At 36.7% G+C, this 26,553-nt stretch overlaps 1 protein-coding gene and 1 long non-coding RNA gene across 2 annotated transcripts in view; one reads left to right on the top strand and one right to left on the bottom strand.

The window, feature by feature from the left end:
* LOC116558391 overlaps positions 1-3,574 on the bottom strand; it is a 56,833-nt gene extending 53,259 nt beyond the window's left edge. The window contains exon 1 of the long non-coding RNA XR_004271984.1: positions 3,241-3,574. This is a non-coding gene — a long non-coding RNA (uncharacterized LOC116558391). The remainder of the gene's footprint in view (positions 1-3,240) is intronic.
* Positions 3,575-3,751: 177 nt separating this feature from the next.
* The window catches only part of TNKS (tankyrase), a 185,227-nt gene continuing 162,425 nt past the window's right edge, over positions 3,752-26,553 (top strand). The window contains exon 1 of the mRNA XM_032288311.1: positions 3,752-4,446. Within this exon, the coding sequence (XP_032144202.1) occupies positions 3,780-4,446 (667 nt within the window). The 5' untranslated portion in view covers positions 3,752-3,779. The remainder of the gene's footprint in view (positions 4,447-26,553) is intronic.

Below are 26,553 nucleotides of genomic sequence, written 5' to 3'. Positions count from 1 at the left end.
TGGAACTAATACTTCACATTAAATGAACTACTCATAAGTGTACAGACCGTAGCCTGAGAAAATCCAAGTTATCTCAGTACAGGCTACAGATGTCTTTGGAGCAGCATCTAGAAGACCCTGGTATGTGAGAGATATCTTATAAAGCTATGAAAACTTAAATGGGGAAGTTGCTAAGAAACTGATATAGAGGATATCTTTAAATTACTGTAATTTTCCTGTCTTGCAATAAGTTGTTTTGCCTTTTTTTAGAGTAAAACTTTTTCTGATACAGTGATTTTAGTGTGATGGCAGCTGTTGGCATTGTTGACCACCTGTGGTTTTGTTTAAAAAAAAAAACATATATATATATATATATCTCCACCTGGGTTTCTGAATGGAATGTCAACTAAGAGAATGCAACACTTTTAAACACTTTTATAGAGAAACATGGGCCCTTGGCACCATAGGCGTTTCTGACATAAAAATAACTTATTATGTTTTGGTAAGACCAAAATAAGGAAATGACACTGCCTCAGCCAAACCACAGCTCTGGCTTGTACTCGTGGATCTGCAGAGGTGGCAGTGCAGAGAGCATAGAAGAACAACTAGACTTAGTAGAAATACTACCAGAATACCAAATACTGTGGAAGATCAATGGGAAGTATATGGATGGAATGACATACCAATTCTAATTGAAATATGGAACTTGTACAACTTCATCATTGTGTAATTTTCAGAGCATCCATGTGACCTCCATAGGGAAAGAAAGCAAACATGAGAACACAGTCCAAAAGATGGGTGTCCTTTAAGTTGGTGGCTTTTCTTTTGTGTCAACAGTACAGCGTAAGAGAGTGCTATGTGCTCCCATTTTTGTAGTACTTGAGTACACTTTGCGTGTGTGTGTGTGTGTGTGTGTGTGTGTGTGTGTGTGTACAGACGGGGTCTCACTTTGTTGCCAAGGCTGATCTTGGTTTCCTGGGATCAAGCAATCTCCTGCCTCAGCTTCCCAAAATGCTAGGATTTTAAGTGTGAGCCACTGTACTTGGCCAGGATATGATTTTTGTGAAAACACTTTTGAAAATAAGATGCTACACAACTGTGATCAACAACAGTTTGGAGATAGGGTTTATAAAGAATCCTGAATTATCAGATGAGGAAACAATTAAACCTATGTTTCTTTGCTTTAGATTCCTGTTATGTGCAAAATGATGGATATTTATTCCCAGCCCCTATCTTTTTCACAAAGGAAGTTGAGAGGGGAACGCTATCAATAGTGGCTGTGAGTTCGTGTCAACACTTTATGCATAACATGTAAGAGAGTGGATCTAACATTCAGAGTGCTTATAAAACACCTAGGCTTTTAATCTTCATGACAGTGCTACAGTAATCAAAATTTTAGTCTGAGAGAGCTGGAGCATATCTATCAAGATTAGCCAACTAGTAATCATCAGAGATGTGACTTTCAAGCCCAGGTTTGTTTGACCCCAAGCTTTGCTCTTTCCGCTATAATAGCGCATTCCTCATGGAATTGTGTTTAGCCACAGAAGATTAGGTAATGGCATCTGTCCTTTCATGTTTAGAGCTAAACATTAGTAAGTATAAAGCTAAACTTTATAAATACTTAATGTTAAGTACTTTTACCACTTTCTACTGGAGGGGAAAAAAGCAATTTTCAATTGATTGACTGCATTTCCAGACATGGTTTTCCAGTACAGTTTCAGTCAATTTAGTTTTTAAAAATCTCTATCCAGCAGATACTTCCTTATTATTATTATTTCGTACTTCTTTCTATGAGTAACTGGCCTTTGGGAGACCAAATATTTCTAATGCTTCCCATTCCAGGAGGCCATTATCAAGGGGACATATGGTTTGTTATGAACATCTAATGTATCATGTTGTTTCACCTCTACTTCTCAGTGGTTCTTTGCTCTACACCAAGGAGTTAAGATTAAAAACCAGGAGAATAAAGAAGAATGTCGTGGACTGATTTTAGTTCCACTGACATGAGTTTGCCTATCCAGCCACACTATTTGGCAGGTGTCTACTGTGAACAGTGGCATAATTTTATCAGACAGATGGATAATGTCAAGAATTATAATCTGTAACCCTAGATTAGATGAAAATAAAAGCCACTTGTAACACCAATTATGTTCCTGACCTTTTTGTATTTAGTAACTCCAAATAAACTCATCTATTTATTTAAATGGGAATATTAACATTACACAAATCATATTTAATGATGAACACATGATAAAATTTATCACCTGGTTTAATATTCTGCTTGACTCATCTGAATTATTTCTCTTAGGTCATGGAATTTCCATCTGTGTCCACTCTATTGGACTAATGATGTTTGTGTATACTTCTATAATGCCTGCTTTACTATTGAACAGTAGATGTGAAATGGAGTCCTCACTGAGATTATCTTATTCATGGGTGTATCTTTTGATGGCAGAAAAAAAAAGTATACATAGGTAGGCGAAAGACAGAAAAAGCAGTTGCTGAAAAATGGCACCTGATGGTGAGTGGACAGCAATCAGGATGTTTTGTTTTGTTGTTTTTGTGACAGAGTCTCTGCCCTCTGTCACCCAGGTTGGAGTGCAGTGGTGTGACCTCGGGTCACTGCAACCTCTGCCTCTCGGGCTCAAGTGATTCTCTCAACACAGACTCCCAAGTAGCTGGGACTACTATGACTCCCAAGTGGCTGGGACTACAGGAATGTGCCACTTTGTGCAGCTAATTTGTGTGCTTTTTGTAGAGATGGAGTTTCGCCATGATGGCCAGGCTGGTCTCGAACTCCTGGGCTCAAGTGATCTGCCCGCTTCGGCCTCCCGAAGAGCTAGGATTACTGGCATGAGCCACTGTGACCAGCCTAACAGTCAGGTTTTTATCTTCTTGGGATGTGGGAGAGGCTAAGCTAAACCAAAATTCAAAAGAAAGAATATATTCATAATTAGTTAACCTTAGGGTGAAAAATAAAATTTCAGAGATAACAGAATAGAAAAAAAAAATCAAATTTTAATAGTTCACACTTATTGGACTATTGTTATTTCAATTTTAAAGAGAGAAACAGGTATAGAGTGATGAAACAGCTAGCTCAGATATATACAACAAATGGCAGAGCTGGAATGCCAACCCCAGCAATCTGAACCAGTATTTTAAAAAGAGGAATTAAAGGACATAGGGTGAGAAACATTATAGGAAGGGGACAAGAGCTCAAGGGGACACCTGGAAAGGAAAGGCTGCAATCTAAAAAATTACCAACGGGCTAATTATAGTTGTGTTTTACTGGCAGAGCGCTTTGTCTATGTTACCTCTTTTAATCCCGATAACAATTCTGTGAGGTTGGTGCTATTAGTTCCATTTTTCAGACGAGGACGCTTGATAGACGATAATCGACACATTCTCGGCTTGCTCTGAGCTGCGTCTCAACAGCTGGCTCTGGAGTGAGCAAAGCGAGACTGAGGGAGACTTGGCAACAGAGCGGAGCAGGGCTAGGCAAGCCAACTGAAAGTGAGAAATGCAGGAAATGTTTCCCATGTAGGCAGAAGCTGGTTCCAGTATTCAAATCTCTCCAGCTGGCCCGCCACCACGTCACAAAGCCCGCCTCACAGTAACAAAGCCCCGCCCCGCTCCTGTGGCCGTTCTCTGAGCTCCCAATACTTCCCTCCTTCTCTTTGGCCCCGCCTACCTCGCCTAGCATCATTTCCTGTGCGCTGGATGCTGATTGGTCCGGCAGTCGGAAGTGAGGGCGGGCGGTGGGGCCGTTGCCGCAGTGACAGTGCTAGGGGAGTCCGAAGATGGCGGCGTCGCGTCGCTCTCAGCATCATCACCACCATCATCAACAACAGCTCCAGCCCGCCCCAGGGGCTTCAGCGCCGCCGCCGCCACCGCCTCCCCCACTCAGTCCTGGCCTGGCCCCGGGGATCACCCCAGCCTCCCCCACGGCCGGCGGCCTGGCCCCCTTCGCCTCCCCGCGGCACGGCCTAGCGCTGCCGGAGGGGGATGGCAGTCGGGATCCGCCCGACAGGCCCCGATCCCCGGACCCGGTTGACAGTAGCAGCTGTTGCAGTACCACCAGCACAATCTGTACCGTCGCCGCCGCTCCCGTGGTCCCAGCAGCTTCTGCTTCATCTGCCGTTGGGGTCGCTCCCAACCCAGCTGGCAGTAACAATTCACCGTCGACCTCTTCTTCCCCGACTTCATCCTCATCTTCCTCTCCATCCTCCCCTGGATCGAGCTTGGCGGAGAGCCCCGAGACGGCCGGCGTTAGCAGCACAGCACCATTGGGGCCTGGGGCAGCGGGACCTGGGACAGGGGTCCCAGCAGTGAGCGGGGCCCTACGGGAACTACTGGAGGCCTGTCGCAATGGGGACGTGTCCCGGGTAAAGAGGCTGGTGGACGCGGCAAACGTAAATGCAAAGGACATGGCCGGCCGGAAGTCTTCTCCCCTGCACTTCGCTGCAGGTCAGAGACATTTGAATTGTTTATTAGGGGTTTTGGGTTTGGGTGCTGGGTCCAGTTGGGACAGGAAAACAGGTTATTGTGATGGGACAAAGTGGGGGCGTGGTCATGGTTCTTCAACATCTTACCAGAAGACAAGAGGTTCCTTTCTTTTGATGGTGCCTGGGTGATGGGGGCGTGGTTGGGGGAATTTGTGAATCCAAGGAATTCTTCCTCAGCGTTTGCACAGTGACACTTGTACTCATTACAAAACTCACTGTAGTTGATAGTCTTTGTATATGGATATGTTTACACTTTAGTTTTTAGTATGCAGGAATAAAGTTAGATTTGGACAGCTTTAGAGTAGTTTTGTTGTTTGTGTGAAAGTTTGTTTTTACAAAGGTATGTCTCTTGAGGACACTCCAGATCAAAAGAGGTTGCATACAACTCAACAAGTGTTTGAGGATCTGTTGCAGTCTTAGAAGCCCAATGAAAAGACGTAAATGAAGTTTTTGAAAGTTTCCCTTTTTGTAAAGGAATTTACAGTCTAGATGGGGAGACCAAAATATGCCAGTGTGAAACAACTGGAGAAGAATATTTGGATGTGTTATATGATGGAAGAAATACAGGCTTTGATGTGACCACTATTTGTTGTCCAACACCGTTTACCTTGTGTCAGTTGCCTCAGTTTTCTTCTGGGCAAAAATTGTAAAATGATGTCGTATGAGCATTTAGTGAGAAGTATCTGGCACAAAGTTCTCCCTCAAAAACTGTGAATTCAGTCAAAAAGTGTGAATTTCTTAAACTCTGGACCTCATACTTGTTTTTTTTTTTTTTTTTTTTTTTTTGCAAGTAATTGATTTTCTCTTAAAGACATCTAACATATGTTCATAAAATAAAACTGTAAAATAAAAAGAAAGGACCACAGTATTACTGCCTAGATACCCATTGTTGATATTTTTAAAAGATAGGTAATGTTATATATATTAGAAACATTATTTTAGAAATATATACGTTATATATTAGACAATTCAAATAGGACAGAAAAATACAAAATGCAAAGTACCACAGACTCACAAGCATCAAAGATAACACACCAAAGATAACTTGTTGTTTTTTTCTATATATTTAATATTATAACCCCTTCAGTTTGTTCTATTAGTAGTAAAACATGTGTTGACCCACTGTAGTAGTATTTAATTTATTTTTACCACAACTTGGGAGATATTGTTAACCATTTGCAGATGACAAAAGTGAAGCATAGATTGCTTAAATAAGTCCAAATTCACTCAAGAAATGGTTGAAATTGAGTTTGAATTCAGGCAGTTTTATTTTAGAGCTTGTGAAATCAAACTTAAACTGTCAGAACCCTGGATTAAGGTCATTTTTCATTTTTGGGAGTAATTGCAGTGCAGAGTTCCTGTTTTGAGAGAAGTAGTAATGGGGAGGGCTTACATGCAAGAGAGTAGCTTTCACATGTTTTTTATTGTAGCGCATACTTAGAAATACATTTTACATGGTCACATATGCAACTGAATCAAAAGCTTCAGGGGACAGTACTTTCCCTTAGTCTATGTGTTGTCCTCTGATATTTTATATCTTATTCCATTTCATTTTTAGCAAATGCTGTTTGTGATCCGTTAATGGGTCATGACCAGTGGTATGAGAAACACTTAAAGGAAATCTTTATTAGGTCACTGGATTCATTCTTGATATACAGACACTACTATTAGGGATGCAGTGAATCGAATCATAAACAGACTTTTGTCTATTTATTTGCTCAAGGGTTTTGCTTGTTTTAGATGAAATAGCATTTCTTTTTCTTTAGGCTAAGTGAAAGGCCTAAGTCTAATTTTATAAATCAACAGAGGTGTCTACTTTTGCATATTTTATCCTAAGTTTAACTATTTTAACAAATTCTTTCCCGAATCATGTAATTTCTCACCATACCACTTTATAAGTAATCACCAACCACTGATAGTTATATTTATGCATATTAATATATTTAAGACAAGTCACACAAAATAGTGCTTGTCTCCAAAACACGAGTCTTCTATTTGCCATAATAGTTATCAGAGTTTTATGTATATCCAGATAAGCTAGAACATAAACAATAAATCAGTACTGTAATTATGTTGTAGTTATGAGAACCTAACCTTGAATTGGCTTTTTTAGAAAATTTTTAGCTCAGTTGTGGAAAACACAATAATAAAATTCTTGATGATATAAAAACATCCTGTAGTCGGTTTGCACACTTCCATGTTTGAATGCATGACATTAAAGTTTTATTAAACTTTAGTCTTGTTTATCATGTATAGGCTGAGAAATGAAAAAAATTATCAGTTGTCTGGTTATTATAATAGTAATATAATTGCCATGGAATAGCTGTTTTAAAGATGAGAAATTGGTAAAATTGGATGAAAAAATTTAAAAATTACAGTATTTCTTCCAGAAATATTTTAGTGTACTTAGATGATCAGGTGCTAAATACTGACACAATTGTGTAACGGCAAACAGTCCTTAACCCTTATGGAGTTTACAGTCTATTGGGGAAGCATAAACAACAACAATAAAAGCCTGCAAAGTATCTAGTGTCTAATCTAGAATGATAGGAAACAGACATTATACTCTCTATCCCAGTATGTAATAGGAGCTCATATCCTTATTTTAGAGAAGGAAGTCTTTCTAGGTAGCTTTTTTTAAACCAGGAATTTAAAGAGTGAGCTGAAGCTAGCCAAGCAAAGGTTGGAAGGGAGGATGTTAACTAATGCTTTTATTTGTGTTTAGAAATGAGTTTATAGATCTATAGAATGAAATGAAACAATTTTTTTTTCTTTCCAACTTTTAGGTTCAGGGGTTACATGTGCAGGTTTGTTACATGGGTAAATTGTGTCTTTCAGGGTTTGGTGTACAGATTATGTCATCACCTAGGTAATGAACATAGTACCAGATAGGTAGTTTTTTGACTTTCACCCTCCTCCCATCGTGTACCCTCCAGCCTCAAGTAAGCGCCAGTGTGTATTAGTCCTTTGTCTGTGTCCATGTGTACTTCAGGTTTAGCTCCCACTTATTTAAGTGAGCACATGTGGTATTTGGAAATCACTTTTAAACATCTCAGAAGTGGTATGAAACCATGTTTAAATCCTTATCACTGTATTTATATTATCTTACGAATAACCATATTATTTCCAGCAGTAGAATTAAGAATCCTTTCTATCCTGTCTTGGATTTTGATAATTTGTTTAGAATATGGTTTAGAAACTGTGTTAATAATAGAATCATCTTATCTGCAATTAAGACAAAATCTTGTTTCTATTTTATTTTATTTTTGAAACAGAGTCTTGCTCTGTCACCAGGCGCCAGTCTGGAGTGCGGTGGCTCAATCTTGGCTCACTGCAACCTCCGCCTCCTGGGTTCAAGCAATTCTGCCTCAGCCTGCAGAGTAGCTGGGACTGCAGGCTTGTGCCACCATATCCAGCTAATTTTTGTATTTTAGTAGAGATGGGGCTTCACTTTGTTGGCCAGGTTGGCCTCGATCTCTTGACCTTGTGATCCACCCTCCTCAGCCTCCCAAAGTGCTGGGATTGCAGGTGTAAGCCACTGAGCCCAGCCCTTGTTTTCATTGTTGATGATACAGGTTCTCGAAATACTATTTCTGATGCCTTCTTAAGATGGCTTCGTAAAAGTGATCCATTCTTTTATTGTTGACTAGAATTTATATGAGACTTTCTTCTACAGATGTGATTCTTGACCCTGGTTTTCTTTTAAAGTATAGCAGTCAAAAGAGTTTTATAAAGAGTACCAATTTAGAGTGATACCTCCTTAGTTTGGTTCCCAGTAGTGACATATTTTTGTTAAAGGACCCATATATTCTGATGAGGTCTCTTTTTATAGAAAAGTTCAAATGAGGTTTTTGGTTTTTTTTTTTTCCTTTTAAAGGCTTTAATAAAACATTAAATTCTGAGATTTTAATAGTATTTACATGAAATTGAAGAAATTTTGAAAGGGGCTTCCTGTTAGTTTTCATATGACTTGGATTATGATAGGTAACATGAGGTATTTTAGAATCAAAGCCAGCAAAATAAGGATGCCAGTTTTTTGTTGTTGTTGTTTTGTTTTAATGGCATCTACTACAATACATATTTAACAATACAGAGATTTTTCATCTCATTCCTGACTCTTTGGATTTTTCAGTATGGCCATGCTTTTTTTTTTTTTTTTCGCCATTGTACAAATGTCGTTCCTGTTAATAATAGAAGTCACCATGTACTCTAAATTGTTACTTATCAGTGGGTAATAAAATGAGTCAGAATGCTTCAGTCTTGGAGTGGGAAAGTGGGAATTACCTTATGCTTTTCATTGCCTGTAGGATCCTTGATATTACTTGTAAGCAAATACCCTGCCTCAGGATTTAAGAAGGGTCTAATTTGGTAATAGAAGAAAGGAACCTAGTTTCATAAATATCTTCCTAGACTTAAAATTGTTGATTATAAACTGGATTACCTTTTACTTAGTGTTTTCTTAAAACCTTACACTTTTCTTAAGGTACCTCTTTAAAAAAAAGTTTACAGAGAACGTTTAGTTAGATGTGCAAAGTGTCTATCTCTTTCTTTTACCTCAGTGATACTATTCTCTGGAAACAAATGATTTAAAGAACAAATTAGCATTTATAAAATGGTATGTAAATGTATCTCCAATAGCAAAAAAATTGGTAACAAGCCAACTGTTTAACTATAGAGGAATGCTTACATAAATTATAATACCGTATAATTTCTGTTACATGTGTATTACTACATAAATTCTTCTATCCCTCAATCATCTTTTTATTAAAGCATGTCAATGTAAATGGTAGGCATCTGTGCAGCTTCTCTAACTATGCTGATGTGCATATTATTATCTAGTTCAGTATTTGTGTAAAGATTTGTCTTTTAGTATGAAATCTGTGCAAATCTTATGTGTACATTCACTGAGTTTTGACAAATGCAGGAACCTATGTAACTAAAATTATGACTTTCCTTGTAGAAACCTCAGAAGGTTCCCTCATATCCCTTATCTCGATTCTGTCACTACCTCTTTTCCTTCAGGCAACCGCTATTCTGACTTTTTTTCAATAAAAAAAAAATTATTTTTTTTAGAATAAGAGTTGCCTGTTTTAGAAGTTCATATAAATACAGTTGTACAATATTTATTCTTTCGGTAAGGCTTAATTTGCTCAGCATAATGTTTTTGATTTTTGTAACATGTATCAGTAGTTCCTTTTTACTGCTGAGTAGATTTCATTATATGAATATGCTACAGCTTGTGTATCCTTTCTCCAACTGATAGACCCTTAAGTTGATTCTAGTTTTGGCTATTATGGATAAAGCTGCAATGAACATTCTTAAAAAGTCCTTTTTGTGGCTATGGATTTTCTTTCTCTTGAGCAAATACCTCGTATTAGAATGGCTGGGCCCTAGGGTAGGTAAATGTCTGGTTTTATAAGAAACTGCCAATACCTTTTCCCAAAGTTTATATACATTCCCATCAATTTCTGAGGGTTGCTCTTGTTTTAACATGGTATCTTATGATTTTATTTGTGGTTTTACATTTCTCTGAAGTCTAATGATGTTAAAGACATTTTTATGTGTCTATTTGCTATTTATATATCCTTTTCTTCTTTTTGAGATGAAATTTTGCTCTTGTTGCCCAGGCTGGAGTACAATGGCATGATCTTGGCTCACTGCAAATTCTGCCTCCTGGGTTCAAGTGATTCTTCTGCCTCGGCCTCCCTAGTAGCTGGGATAACAGGCACCTGCTGCCATGCCCTGCTAATTTTTTTTGTATTTTTAGTAGTGGTGGGGTTTCACCATGTTGGCCTGTCTGGGCATGAACTCCTCATCTCAGGTGATGCACCCACCTTGGCCTCCCAAAGTGCTGGGATTACAGGCATGAGCCACCACGCCAGGCCTTATATATCTTTTATGAATTTTTGCCTTTTTTTTTTTTTTTTTTTACTGGACACGCTTCAGCTTTATTGGGTTGTCTTTTATTATTGAGTTTAAGAGTACTTTATATGTTCTGCATACTAGTGCTTTGTCAGATAAATGTGCTAATGCTTCCTCCCAGGTTATGGATTGCTGATTCATTTTCTTAACAAGGGTCCTTTGAACAGAAGTTTTAAATTAAATTAAATTTATATATTTATCTTACGGGTATTGCTTTCTCTGACCTATCACCTATATGAGAACTTTTATCTGGCCCCAAGTCATAGAAATTCTCATATGTATCCTATTAAAATTGTTATGATTTTAGCTACGTTTTATCAGATGTGACTGTATCCACTTCAGTATTCCTATGTTTATGCTGTGCATGATGTTTTTCCATTCATTTACTTTCAATCTGTCTTTATATTTAAAGTGTGTCTATTATAGACAGTATATATCTGAGTGTTGCTTTTTAAGACATTCTGACAATCTGTCTCTTTAACCTACCTCATTAACTAATATTGATACTTCCGATTCAAACTATTGCTATTTATAAGGGTTGTTACTTACCTCTTCTGTGTTGCATCTGAACATCATTTCTTCCATACCTAGACTTTTGGTTTTCAAGGACCTGCTAAGAGCTGTTAATGTTGAAGGTCTGATGAGAATTGGAGTTTTTTTCCCTTAGCCTTTTTTTTCCGCCACCGGATGGGCAAAGGATTTTTTTTTTCTCTTCTATTAAAGACCAGATATTCTACTAGAGTATGTCTTGGTGTTAGTTTCTCTAGATGGATTTTCTCAGGTATGTGGTATGCCTTTTCTTTACATAGTTTCAGATCTTTTATTTCAGAAAAGTTTCTCAAATTATACTTTTTATTATTCTTCCTTTTCTTTTTATGTATATTGAAACTTTGCCTCTCTTCTAAATTTGTCACTTGCTCTATTTCTTTAGTATGGTAAGATATATGTAAAATTTACCATAAAAACCATTTTAAGTATACCATTCAGTGGCATTAAGTACATTTGCCATGTTATGCAGCCATCACCATTGTCCATTTCCAGAACATTTTTTTTCATCTTAAGTAAGCTCTTGTACCCATTAAACTATAACTGTCTGCCCCCAACCTGTGATAACTGTCACTTTCTTTTGAATCCTATTAAAATATATATGTCTTTATTTTTTAAATTAACATTATTTTTCTCCTTTCATCTTCTACTTTTCCTAAGACAGAAGTTGGAAAACTTCCTGTAAATTGCCAGTTAGTAAATGTTTTACGCTTTGTAGCTATGTGGTCCCTCTCGCAGCTATTCAGCTTTGCTCTTACACCATAAAAGTATTCATAGACTATATGTGAATGAATGAGTGTGATTGTGTTCCAGTAAAATTTTATTTATGAAAATAAGTGATGGGCCAGATTTGGTGTATGGGTTGTAGTTTGTTTACCTCTGTTATAAGGCATTATCTCGCATTTTTTTCCATTTTTGTATTCTTTCTTGTTTAATCTTTTCTTCTTGAAGTTATTTTTCTTTTATTTTGAATTATTTTCTGGACTTTTATTTCTAACTCAGGCATATGCTATACTTTCATATCTTGTATCATTTTTGTATTCTCTTTTAGCTAGTGTTAAAATGATTATAATTTTGTCTGTTTTGTGAGCATTTTTTTTTTGTTAGTTATTGTCTGTGGGGATGTTATTCTCCTCAAATTCTTCTTGTAAGAATTTTGTATGTATTTGACCTCAGTTTTTTTCATTGCTCATTTTTACAGAAATTAATTACTAAATAATTTCAAGGATAAAAATAAAGGTCTGAGATAGGGTAATCTCCCTTGTCCCCTTTTCTCATGTTGGACATGCAGCTCTGGCCTAGAATAGATCAAGTCTCTCAGTAAGGTCTTCAGGATCATCTTTTACAGTACTAGTATTTAAATTATAAAACATCATCATTTTATACCTCTGTTTATATAACCTATGAGACATTTTCTCAGGAACCTTAATCGGAGACATTTTGCTAAGGGCATTTTATAGATAAAGTGTCTTCCTGATAATCTATTTAGCCTTTTTGGTAAGTGTGGTCCAGTCACCTGTAAAGCATTCCTACCCCAACAATGAATTGAATATGTCACAGGCCAGGTATTCTTTCCTGACATGAAGTGATTCTTGAACAGTTAAGAGGCCAAAGAAACATATTGGGAAGATAGAAGGCATATCATCAAAGGCCAAGTTGTGAGCATAAATACGTTAACTATCTCAAGCTTAGTATCCAGAAGAAAAGTAATCAAGGAATGTGAATAAATTTGAGAAAATATATTTTATGGTAATGTTAGGTTTGCCTTTGGAAAGGAATAAACGTCATCATGAGCTGTGTGATGATGAGGAGTAAAGCACTACAGTAGTTTAGTCTTTAATGTATTTAACAGCCTCCTTTTGTGTCATAGACAAATAATTTTTTAGGTAGCTTATTATAGAATATGCAGTAGATAAAATTGAAGGGTTAGTGCTTAAATTTTTATTTTTCCCCATGTCATTGTCCTTGAAGCTACTTTGGCTTACATTTATTCTTCTGATAGCTATGTTTTGGTGTAGCCCTGCTCTTGAGGGACCTAAGACCATACATCATTAATGGAGATTTATAGTAAGAATTCAGTAGAATTAGTTAAGATAAGATGGGTTGGAGTCTGAGGGCTAGGTAAAGCCTCTCCTGATGGGGCTTGATAAATAAAACATACATGAGAAAGAAACGTTCAGAAATGGACTTTTAGTTTGTTGCTGAATTAAAAGTATTATGTCTTTAAAAAAATTGAGAGAAGTGGATTTGCTGGGGATTTCTACTAAAGCCTAGGAGTTCAGGATTACTCTGGGCCTCATTAAAAAAAAAATTACTTTGATATTGAGTAATTGAGGAAAGTTTTAGGTGTTTTGTTTTTGTGTCCCCATTGTTTTTCTTTTAAGGCTTCATCAGATGTCTTAAGTTTGCTTTTCCCCACAGCGAGTTACTGGGTTCTTTTCTAGAAACTTGTTTTGCCAGTTTGTTCAGGTATCCGTTCATACCATTAAAGCGGCGTGAGCTTAAACTTTTTTTTTTAAGCTTTTTTTTTTCTTGGAGTGTGTCGGGTCTCCATTCAGCTTAGACAAGTTATTTATTTATTTATTTTGGTTTTGGAAAAACGGGAAATAATTAAGATTTTTTCTTTATCCCTTTTGCCTTTTCAGTATGACAAACTAAACTGCTGGTAGGTGGCAGATGTTTGGAGCTATACATTTTTTCTTCTGCTGTAGATTTTGTTTTAAAATGAAGAAGCATTTGGTAGTTAACAGATAACTTATATGAACTACAAATCCAAACCTAACAAAATTTGTTTCGAATTTACCGATTGACTCAAAAAACCTTAAAGCTCAGCCAGTCGCCGTGGCTCATGCCTATAATCCTGGCACTTTGGGAGGCCCAGGCAGGTAGATCACCAGGTCAGGAGTTCAAGACCAGCCTGGCCAAGATGTTGAAACCCTGTCTCTACTAGAAATACAAAAAAATTAGCTGGGTGCAGTGGCAGGTGCCTGTAATCCCAGCTACTCGGGAGGCTGAAGCAGGACAATCGCTTGAACTCGGGGTGGGGTGGGTGGGTGCAGAGGTTACAGTGAGCCTGAGCGGCAGAGTGAGACTGTCTCAAAAAAAAAAAAAAAAAAAAAAAACTTAAAACTCTGATCTTTGTCATTAGTCTAAAAATAAACTAAACCTCCTGATGCCTAAAGTGTGTGTATACACACTTTTTTTGTGTCTGCAAATATATGTATATATAAAGCATTATATATGTGTCAACTTAGATATGTCTCATATATAGTAAGTAGACATTGAAAAGATCTGATGCCGTCATTCTGATAATATTCATTAGCTATAGAAACCATTTTGATATTCTCATCCGTCCTGTTAATAAGATGTGCAGTTCTCCTTTTCCAGATGCTTGGGTTGTTCTCATGTTGACTGTGGAAATTTGGTATTTTCGAAAGAAATGACATAGAATTACACTTAATGAATACATTTTAGCTGTTTTTTTCTAATGTCTTGAGAAGAGTTGCCAACTTTTTCTTCTTTGCGGGAAAATATTCTTATTTGAAAAAAGAAAGCTTTTTGGATAAATTTTTAAAACTTTGAACAAGCTATCAAAACTTGTTTGCCTCCTTCTTCCCCCATCCCTAAAATACACAAACTTAATAGAAAAATGTAACAGTTATATTAATTTTATGAAAGCAGATAAATATTTGATATATAATAAGAGAAATTCATTATTTAGTTCAATGAATTGCTTGTTTTAGGTGCTCTGTAAGTATTTGAACAAGTAAACTTTTTGAGCTAACACTTCTGATTTCTGATCTTCTGACTTTTTTAAGTGCATAAATAATAATCCTTGTATGTTGGTCCAGTCTTTTGTCTTTAGAGTACAAGGTCACATAGCTAGCTTTTAAGTGATGGTGCTAGATTTAAACCCAATCTGGTTGTCTTAAAATCATTTGGTCTGTGCTACTCAAATGGAGAGCTGGTAGCAATGAGAAATAAAATCTGTATTTTGTGTTATTTTATAATTTGATGTTTTTTATTGCTTTCTCAACTTGGTTTTCTAAAAAAGTAATTTTACAAATTTTGGAAAGTACAGTTAAAAGTAGTCCATCATCTTTTTACCCCAAGGCAGCTATTCCCTCCAGTCCTTCTCTTAGGCATTTAGAGTAAAACTTTTTTGTAAGTATGGTATTGGAACATTTGCAATTACTAGAATGTTGGGGCTCTCTGATCTTCTGTTCAATTAATTGTTTTTATAAACATAAAAAGTGTAATTGGAAATAATCTTTGAAGAACCTCATAATTAGTGGAAGAAGGAAGGATATTTTGCAACTACATTCTTTAAAAGACCATTTAGATTTGTTAGAAAATCTTGCAAATAAATTTTGCTGTATGTTTTGACTCATGGAGGAAGAAGTTAAAATTTTTTTGAACACTAAATGAAACATTGGAGTCACTACAGTTTGAAAGTATGTAATGCCACTGAACTCAACACTTAAAAATGGTTATGATGGTAAATTTTATAATATGTATATTTTACCACATTTAAGTGGAAGAAAATGGGGGTATTAGAGTGGATATTTTAGTCTATTGTCCTGGAGAGTTTAATATTACCAACATGAAATATGGAAAATAGTATATTTAATGGAATGAATCTCAGCAATTATATTGAGGACACTCTTCATCTTACCTGTAATTCACATGTTTGAGAGTGACTGTAGACCTTCTCTGGCAGTATGCAACTCAGCATTAATGAAGTGTTTATGGAAATTCAAGCAAGCTGCATGCAATTTGTTTAATTAACACTCACTGGGACAATACACATGGTGTATTTTTCCCCCTTGGTTTGTTTCTCAGAGATCTGACTTGAGTCCTAAGGTGTTAGAGTAGTGAGACATATGAGCAAGATTATGCAAATGGCATATATTTCCTGCCCTTAAGAAAGCTTATAGTAAAAATGCAATGTTTCTCAAGCTTTTTGGTCTCGGCACTCTTTTACACACTTAAAAATAATCGAAATAACTTTGTTTATATAGAGTATATCTATGGAGTCTTACCATACTAAAAATTTAAAACCAATGTAATATTAGAAATTTTAAAAATAAAATGATAACCTCCATTATATGTAAATATATGTGTAAAAAACATTCTTAATGAAAAGAAGCTATTTTCTAAAGCAAATAATGAAAAGAGAGGCATTATTTTACACTTTGCAAGTCACTTTATGTCTGACTTAACAGAAGATAGCTAATTCTCATCTGCTTCTACCTGCCAATTGTGGTATATTGTTTGGATTAAAATATTTGAAGAAAATTCTACTTCAAGCAGAAAATGTTGTTGGAAAAGGAAGGAATAGTTTAATAGAACTGTCAGGTAATTTTGTGTTTTTTTTTTTGTTTGTTTGATTCTACACCCACACTTGTTAAGTAGTTAGTTTTCTAAGGGTTAATTGCAATGTTGAATCTGAAGCCAAATCAGTAATTTTTTTATACTTCTGCTGTGTTAGAATCCAGAAATGGATTTCTGGATTCTAACACAGCAGAAGTATAAAAAATTTTGTTTCGATCATTTGGAAAATATTGATTCTGGAAGCTATGCAGATATTCCAAATGTTGATGTGTTTTACTTTGTCATAAAAATAATTGTTACTGTTACCACCAATATCGTCAGACAAGTATTTTAGAGTTGGGAAACTGTTAAGTTTATATTGGCAGTTGCAAGTGTTAACAGAATTCTAATATTTCCTTGAAAGCTCAGATTTTATCATTGGGAACAAATACCATTTGGTTTCCTAAAAGATTCTAATAATTCCTGTCATCACATCCTTAACAACATCAGCCATTACCATAGTTTCTTGGTGTGGACATAGCTCCATAGCATGCACAAATCATAAGTATATACAGAGGTGAATTTTTACAAAGTGAATACATCTGGGTAACTAGTGCCCTGCTCAAGAATCAGAACATTATCTGCAATCCATGAACTCCTATCCTATGTCTTTTGAGTCACCACCCCTCTACCACCCATAAATTTGTTTTGTCTGTGTGAAACTTGTGATAAATGATACTATATAGTCAGAACTATTTTGTAGGAAATTCATTTCTCTTATATAGTTGTAGTTTGTTCATTTTTATTGTCTATAGAATTCTATTGTGTGAATATACTGCTACTTACCCATTCTACTGTTGAGTATTTGGGTAGTTTTTATGTGTGTTCTATTTTGAATAGTGCTCCCATGAGCACTATTTTTTTTTTTTTTTTTTTGTACATCTCTCTAAATGTCGTCATTTAAAACATTTTAGTTGTTTGATAAAACCAATACTTAGTTAATTTGCATTTCTTTGATTTCTGAGGTCAGTGTTTTACCTAAAAGACAATTGACATTTATTTTTTGGCATTATTTCTCCTCCTATTTTTTTTTTTTTTTTCTTTTGCCTTTTGGTGTCATTCTTATCTGTGCTTTGTTAAAGTCATTGCAAATATTTTCCTGGCTTGTTTTAAAATTTTATCTATAAAGTTTTCAAACCTATTGCCTTAAAAAGCCTTTTTTTAGATCTATAAACTTTTTACATCTATTGCCTTAAAATTTTTTTTGTTTGTTCTTTTCTATTTCTTCTCCTATCATGAGATCAAGCAACTGTCTGCCTAATTTTTTTATGGTTTCATTTTGACGTTTTACACCTTAATCTATTTTAAATTTATTTTGCTATATATTGAGAGGTAAGTATTTTAAAAATTGTTCTTTTCTAATCAGTTGCCAGTTTTTTTTTTTTTTAACCATTTATTGAATAATAAATGCAGGCCAAGTGTGAGGACTCACATGTAATCCCAGCACTTTGGGAGTCCAAGGTGGGAGGATCACTTGAGCCCAGGAGTTCAAGACCAGCCTAGGCAATAAAGCGAGATCCTCGTCTCTACAAAAAACATTTAAAAAGCTAGCCAGATATTGTGCTGTACCCCTATTGACTGTAATGGGAATAGCACCAGGTTCAAGAGGCCAAAAAAGAGGCCCCGAGCCAGCAAATGAAACAATGTTGTCCTGGGGGCTAAAATATGGGGGAGAGATTCCAATGACAGTGGGCTGGGCGGAACCACCAGTCCATTGCTGTTATGGTAGACAGGATTACCACATGGCCCAGTGGCATCAGGATGGGTAGAATAACTAACTGCTTGCAAAAAGCATGTAGTTAATATAGCGTTTTCACTTAACAGCCTCCCCCAACAGCCTCCACCTGGGAACCTTTAACCCAAAACAAAGGGACTCAATCCTTGGTGCGGCCCATGTTCCATTCCACAGGATGGGCTTGGGGCTCAGATGCCCTTCATAGATAAGGAATGGATCTTCAGATTGGCCACTCTCGGATTTCCTAGCTCAGAAATTGAGGCTAAAGTAAATTTAACACAAGAAAACAGATATATATGTGACCACACATTCAGGTGCATCTGCCATACAGGGTCATTCTCAGGGTATGCTCAGGTCAAGTCATTGCTGTCAGATGCATCTACTTTATACCTAGAGTGGTGGCTTGCCTGTAGTCCCAGCTGCTAGGGAGGCTGAGGTGGGAGGGTCACTTAAGCACTGGAGGTCAAGGCTGCAGTGAGCTATGATCATGCCACTACACTCCAGCCTGGGCAATAGAGCAAGATCCTGTCTCTTAAATAAATAAATATCAACCATTAAAAATGGAGGTAGATATTCTTTTTTAAAAATTATTTTCGGGGACGTTTGGCTGTTTTTTCATTTGATGTCTAGTTACTGTGATTCATTCATTGCACTGTGTTTAACCTTTTCCTCCCTGCTATGGCCGTAAGAGTAACCTCTACAACAAATTCTGTGTTGAAATTAAGGAAGCTAGATCAAAAACTATCAGCAGAATTTCAAGAGTTCTTTTAACTTTTTTTTTTTTCCTCCTTTGACTGCCAAGATTGATGTATATATAGGTATCTATCTACATTTAGCAGTTTTCTTAACCTGTATCGGAGTTCACATAGCAGAAATTTGAATTATACTGCTTTGGTAGTGGTCTTAGTCTTCACACTGACATACGTGAAATAAAGCAATTGTAGTTTGGATATACTGTGTTGATTTTGAGGAATGATCTGCTTCTCTTCATGATTTCTGTGGCAGAAAGTTCGTTGATTCCATGTTGTTGCCACTTTTAGTCTCGATTTCCTTCTCTGTGTTTGAACCATTCTGAACTTTTTTAGGTACTTGAATATAGTTTCTCGCCTCTTGATCTTTGTATTTACTATGCCTTGCGCTCCTTGGAACATTTATCCATATCCTTTTGTCTGGTAAATTGCTTATTCCTTAGATCTTAGCGCAAAATATCACTTTATTAGGGACGTTTTCTGTCTCAGACTTGGTTAAGTTTGCTTTGTAACCCTGTGATTATTAGTCAGTGTTAATTCTTGAGAGAGGATAGGTTTCTACTGAGTTAATTCATGATGTATAGACACATGCTCACACACATACTACTGAATTTGTCATAAGTATTTTCAACCAGGATTTTTCTGTGTTCACCTTAGAGATTTTGTATATCTGAGATTATTTTAATTTCACTTTTACATGGAAATAAAGTTAGTTATATATGAAATTAAGTATCAAAATGTCTTTTCTCATAGTTAAGGTTGACTTCAGTCAATTGATTCTTTGTTTTTTGTTTTTAGCTGATTTGTTTTCTTTCTGAAAGACTATGTAACCTTTGTTATTGTTAGACTTCGCTACAAAGTGTCCATGCTATTTGGCACTCCATGAATATGTTAATCTGAACTTTTACTTCTTCCTTTAATTATTAAAAGTCTTGTCATTATTTCTACAATATTTCCTCTCTTTCCATCCTCTATCTTTCCTATCTTTTCTCTCATTCTCTTCTATTTCATGTCACAAGTCTTTCCCTATTACCCAGTTTTGGGACTATCACTGTAGCAGATACATTTTCTCCATGCAATACAGCAAAATGGAAAACTTTAAAGAACTTCAGAAAATAGACCTGTACAAGGAAACAGGTGGAATAAGAAAGTCATGTTGAGATGGGGCTGTTGCGCTTTACCGCCCTCTGTAATTTCGAGGCTGCTTCCTGCACATCAGCCAAGATACAGGTGTCATTCAGATTTTTAATTTAGCAAAATGGTGAGTTAACTGTGTTTAGTGGACCTTTAGAGATACTCCTAAGTATCTGGAACCACTAGTGTTAAACCAGTGAATGGCAAATCTGTTGGCTCGGAAAAACCATTTAAAAAAAAAAAACCTCATATTTATTACATAACTGTGTCACAGCTGAATTTTGTTTCATCAAAAGTAATATTTTTATTGTCAAGAGTTTTTGTTTTGGCCGGGCGCAGTGGCTCACGCCTGTGATCCTAGCACTTTGGGAGGCTGAGGCGGGTGGATCACAAGGTCAGGAGTTCAAGACCAGACTGGCCAACATGATGAAACCCCATCTCTACTAAAAAATACAAAAATTAGCTGGGTGTGGTGGCTTGTGCCCGTAATCCCAGATACTTGGGAGGCTGAGGTAAGAGAATTGCTTGAACCGGGACCTGGGAGGCGGAGGTTGCAGTGAGCCAAGATGGAGCCACTGCACTCCAGCCTGGGCTACAGAGCAAGACTCCATCTCCCCCCACCCCAAAAAAAAAAAAAAAAGAGTTTTTGTTTTTACTTTTTATTTTGGATGGAAGTGGATTGAAAATACTTAAGGAAAGAAATACATATTTATATTTTATATATATAGCAAGCCATTCTGATATTTTAGATTCTAGTTTTTCCTAATGTTTTTAAAGATAATGGTAAACACATCACATTTGTAACCAGGTGCCTTTTTCTTTCCCAACTCAGCTTCTCTGATTTCCTTTATGTCAGGGGTTAAAAGAAAAACCTTAGACAAATTAAATTTAACAGTTTAATTGAGCAAAGAATGATGCGTGAATCAAGCAGCTTCCAGAGCCAGATAGGTTCAGAGTAACTGCAGAGCTGCCACATGGTCAGATAACAATTATGGATAGAAAAGGGAAAGTGATGTACAGAAGACAAAAGTAAGGTATAGAAAGAGCTTGATTGATTACAGTTCACCCTTCACCTTATTTGAACACAGTTTGAATATTCAGCTGCCTTTGGCTGAATCTCTGTGATTGGTACAAAAGTAGGTTATGTTCAGTTTACATATCCAGCTAGGTTGCAGTTCACTATGTATGAAGAAACTTTTAGGCCTAACCTAACATATGTAAGGAGGCAGCTTGAGGCTAAAGTAAATTTCACACAATAAAATAGATATATATGGGAGAGTTCCATGAATTATTTTCCTAGACAACTCCAAACTTAGTTTACGGTTACTTTATCTTTTGGGTATAATGGGATCTTTTTACGCTTAAAAAGTATGGGGGATGTAATATAAATTTTCTCATGAGTATATAAGTGTAGGTTAAAAGATTAATAGTTCAAATGATGTACAGTGGTTGTAGTTTTGGTGACAGTCCAATTAGGGGGAAAATGATTTTTAAGATGTGATTTTGCTGCCATAGATAAAAACATCAGTTTAAAATACTCCAAACACCTTAGAATTTTCTCTTTGATGAAATTTCAGAAGTCATAGTTGTCAGTTATAAGATTTAATATTGGCCATCCTTGTTCCTTGGGAGTTTTAAATTTAGGCAGGTTTAAAATGCTGAACATAAGTGAATGGGGAATAGATACCAGTGACCTTACATTTGATATTGAAATATTTTTGAAAGATCTTACTCAACTCTTTAATTAGAATAAGGAAAATTGTTAAGTATCTTGGGGTTAGTCTATGTGTTATGAATTTGGGTTTCCTCACTGTCGGAACACCATATAGTATATTTTTAAATTGCTTTGAATATGTAATATAATGTCATTGTTTCTCCTGAACTGTTTGGGGAAGGAATATGCTGAAATTTACAAATTATATTACTTGATTTAGTTGTTAGGGAAAAGCAGGTCATTGGGGTACAGTTCCTGTTGCTACCTGCTTTGTCTGACCTTTCCTTAACTGGTGCCCCCAGAAATAGAGTTGCTCAAGCTAGAAACCTGAGAGCCTGTCATCTTTGCTTTAAAACCTATCCCAGTTTCTCTCTTTTTTGACCCAGTTATACTTTCACTATTTTTTTCCCAAACAGTTATCAATTCTTGTCCAGACTACTGCAGAATTTTTCTTGACTAGTCCTCTGATTTTGCACTTCTCTTCAGTCTGTTTTTCACATAGCTGACAGATGATCCTTTTAAGATTTAAACAGAATCAAGTAATTTCCCATATACATGGTTTCCCACATACTTACAACGAAATCCAATCTTCTTGCCCAAGACTTACAAAGCTGTGAAAATACTGTTGGTTATCCACTCCAATTTTATTTTCTTCTAATTCTTCACTAACAGGTCTTAGATTTTGTTCAAGGCAGTAGTGTGTTCAGCTATGAAAGACTTGATTTTTTAGCCTTTTCTGGTAGGTGGACAGAGGACACATTTTTGGCAAATTTAACTATAGATGAAAGTAGCTGGAGATACCATTTCTTCCTTAATAATAAAAAAGTCAAGAAAGAAACCTTCCCCCACCCGCCCCCATCCAACCGCCACCTTTACTCACTCTGCCTTCTTGTCTGAGAACCTAGATATGAGGCTTGGAGATACAGCACTCCTGTGACTGTGAGGTAACAAGCAAGTGGAAATGCTAAGAAAGTCAAAGTGGAAAGTTTCTTAAGGAGCTCCTAATACCATTGATAAACTGCTGTATGTGCCTGGATTGACTTTGTCTTGACAAATTGTGTGAGACAAGTGAATCTCTCCATTTTCCTTATGCCTCTGCTAGTTAGACAATGTTATTTGCAACTGAATGTCTTCCTGTCTGTTATAAAGGCCCTATATGATCTGTCTTTCTGACTTCATCTTACCATTCCTGCTGTTGACTGTGCTATAGCTACATTAGCTGTCAGACAGATTTGGCTGCCTGACAAATCTCTGCTCAAATCCAGACTCTGTGCTGTGACTCAAAGGCTCAGAGTGATGGGCTCTACTGACCTCTCCTAATGTACCACTGCCCTCTCTGTGGATAACAACAAATACTTTAAAATACTTAATAATCCTTGACAAATATCTGTAAAATATTAATGGAGGAAAAACATGAAATAGAAGGATGTAGAGACCTGAATTGATGGAGTTATATACCATATACGTGGATTTGAAGACTCAGTATTGTAAACTTGTCAGCGTTGAAGAATTAATTACAATCAATGAGCTTTAAAAAAAATTCTAACAAGTTTCTTCGTGGAACTTAAAGTTATTTATGTTGAATATCAAAAAGTCTTTAATAGTCAAGATAACATTTTAAGAGGAACAAGATGGGTCAACTCTATTCTACTAGATATCTAGACGTGTTTTAAAGTTATACTAACAAATAGACAAACTGACCAACTGAAAAGAAAAGATATGGAAAAAAAAGAAAAGATATGGAAAAAATAAAATAAAAAAATTTAACTCACACCATAGTTACAGGTTAGTTAAATATCTAAATGTGAAAGAATTATAATCTAGGAGAAAATGTAGGAACAGTGTAGGAAGGATTTGTTAAATTTTATATATAAGGCACAAACCATGTAGGAAATGAATAAGGTTCGGAGTATGTAAAGAGGGCCTACAAAATCATAAGAAAAGACAAATAGCCCAAAAGAAAATGGCCAAGACAATGAACTGACAAGAGGTGAAATGTGAATGCTTAGTAAACATAGGAACAGATGCTTATATCAAATTGCATAAATTTAACTACATTTTAAAACTTCAGCTGACTTAAAAGCCTAAGGACATTTATTTTCCTGCTCCCTAAGAAGTGTAGAGGTAGGAAGTTCAAGAGTCGGTTTCAGTTTTGTGAACACAGTAAGGGTTTTATGCTAGCATCAAAAAAAATAATTCTCTTGAATTTTCTAAATGTTGGGAAGAAGAGGGAGAGGGGAAAGGGCACTCTTCTTCCCACACCTTCTGTAGGAGGTGTAGAAGAGAGAAAAATATATCCAGAAGCTTCTAGATTTTCCCATTTGTCATTATTGCCAGTCACTGGCACAGCAGAATGAAATTAGCTGATTGGCTTAATTAGGATTCTTTCCCTGGACTGGGGAAGGGATGACTTCCTCTTGATATATTATTTCCTGCCCAATTCTCAAGCAAAATTGAGTCTGAGCAAAATTGAGTCTTTCTGTTGGCCAGTGTATTAGACCATTCTCACACTGCTATGAATAACTACCTGAGACTGGGTAATTTATGAATAAAAGAGTTTTAATTGACTCATAGTTCTGTAGGCTGTACAGGAAACATGAGTTGGAGAAGGACTCCGGATACTTGCAATCATGGCAGGAGGTGAAGAGGAAGAACCATGGCAGGGCAGGAGAGACAGCAGAAATGGGAAGGTGCTTCAAACTTGTAAACCTTCAGATGTTATGAGAATCCACTCATGTGACAGCACTTGGGGGATGCTAAACTATTAGAAACTACCCTGATGATCCAGTCACCTCCCACCAGGCCCCCCCTCCTTCAACGCGAGATTCCAGTTCAACATGAGATTTGGGTCGGAGCACAGAGCCAAACTATATCAGCTAGAAGGAGGGATTATGGTTATCAACCTTCCACTAATATAGATTGAACCATATGATATTGACAATAATAATGTGAATATATGAAATATATTCTAATCACATAGAATATGAATATATAATATATAAATATGAAATGTATAAAAATATAAATATATAAATGTGAGTTTAAAAACACATTGAAAAGTATATCATATACAATGTATAACAAACATTGAATTTATATAATAGTATCTCTGGGGAAGTAAAGAGGGGACTAGGATTTAGAGAGAGAGTTCAACTGTATTCATATATTTAATTTTCAACAGTAAAACAAATATCTGAACTGAACAAAGTACATAACAATGCATTTTTTTTTTTTTTACCTCTTTGTAAAGCTTATAAATGTGCACAGAATGGCCACAAGCATTTTGGTTGAAAATGAAAATTGATAGAGGGCAGTGTGGCAATATGTGACATTTTATTTATTATTATTTTTTTGAGATGGAGTCTTGCTCCATCACTGGGCTGGGGTGCAGTGGCTCAATCTCAGCTCACTGAAACCTCCACCTCCTGGATTCAAGTGATTCTCCTGCCTCAGCCTCCCGAGTAGCTGGGACTATAGGTGCGCACCACCATGCCCAGCTAACTTTTGTATTTTTCGTAGAGATGGGGTTTCACCAAGTTGGCCAGGATGGTCTTGATCTCTTAACCTTGTGATCGTCCCACCTCAGCCTCCCAAAGTGCTGGGATTACAGGCACTAGCCACTGCACATGGCCCAAATTTTAAATGTGTACCCTTTGACCTAGTACTACTATTTTGAGGCATTTATCTTAAATGAATAGGACAAATTTACTGGGACATTTATTTTGACTTTTTTTTTTTAGTAATGGCAAAAATGTTTTTATAATGGCTGTGTTAGTCCGTTCTTGCACTGCTATAAAGAACTACCTGTGCCTGGGTAATTTATAAAGAAAAGAGGTTTAACTGACTCACAGTTCTATAGTCTGTACAGGAAGCATGGCTGGGGAGGCCTCAGGAAATTTACAATCATAGTGAAAGGCAAAGGGGAAGCAGGCACCTCTTACATGGCCAGGGAAGGAGGAAGAGGAGAGCAGGAGGATGTGCTACACCCTTTTAAAAACCAGATCTTGTAAGAACTCACTATTAGGAGAATAGTAAGAGGGAACTCTGCCTCCATGATCCAGTCACCTCCCACCAAGCCCTTCCTCTAACATTGGGGATCACAATTTGGCATGAGATTTGGGCGGGGCCACAAATCCAAACCATAGTTTTCAGTCCTGGGCCCCTCCCACATCTCATGTCCTTCTCACATTTCAAAATACAATCATGCCTTCCCTAGTCCCCAAGTCTTAACTCATTCCAGCATTAACTCAAGTCTCTTCTGCCCATTAGCCTGAAAAATCAAAACCAATTAGTTACTTCCAAGACAAAGGGAGGTACAGGCATTGGCTAAATACTCCCATTCCAAAAGGGAGAAATCAGCCAAAACAAAGGAACTGCAGGCCCCATGGAAGTCTGAAACCCAGAAGACAGTCATTAAATCTTAAAATTCCAAAATAATCCCCCTTGACACCATGTGTCACATCTAGGCCACACTAATGCAAGGAGTGGGCTCCCAAGGCCTTGGGCAGCTCCACCCCTGGGGCTCTGCAGGACTCAGCTACTATGGCTGCTCTTGAGGAGTTGGAAGTTTGAACTCAGGCTTTACTCACATCCATAGAGGAGAATAATTCAGTCGTCCTGGGTAAAGACAGCACTTATGTCCCTGTAGAAGGGTAGGGATGTGATGGCAGGAAAAGGAAGTTGAAGTTAGAGAATTAAACAAAACCCAACATCCGTAAAGTTCTGCAGGTATTTAAAAAACAAAACCAAGAACGCTGGTAAGATGCTGACAGTTTACTTGAGCATGTACCCTATAATTTTACTGTTCTAGTTACTAATACAGAATTGACCTGTTCACCTAAAATTGCCAGCTCAGTTTCAAGGATATTTTCCATGGAAACCTCATTCTGACTTTGT

The sequence above is a fragment of the Sapajus apella genome, unplaced genomic scaffold (assembly GCF_009761245.1).
Source record: "Sapajus apella isolate SASKATOON/1434 unplaced genomic scaffold, GSC_monkey_1.0 scaffold21, whole genome shotgun sequence".
NCBI classification, from domain to species: Eukaryota; Metazoa; Chordata; class Mammalia; order Primates; family Cebidae; genus Sapajus; species Sapajus apella.
Note: the sequence above shows the minus strand (reverse complement) of the source record. Positions and strands in the feature narration are given on the sequence as shown.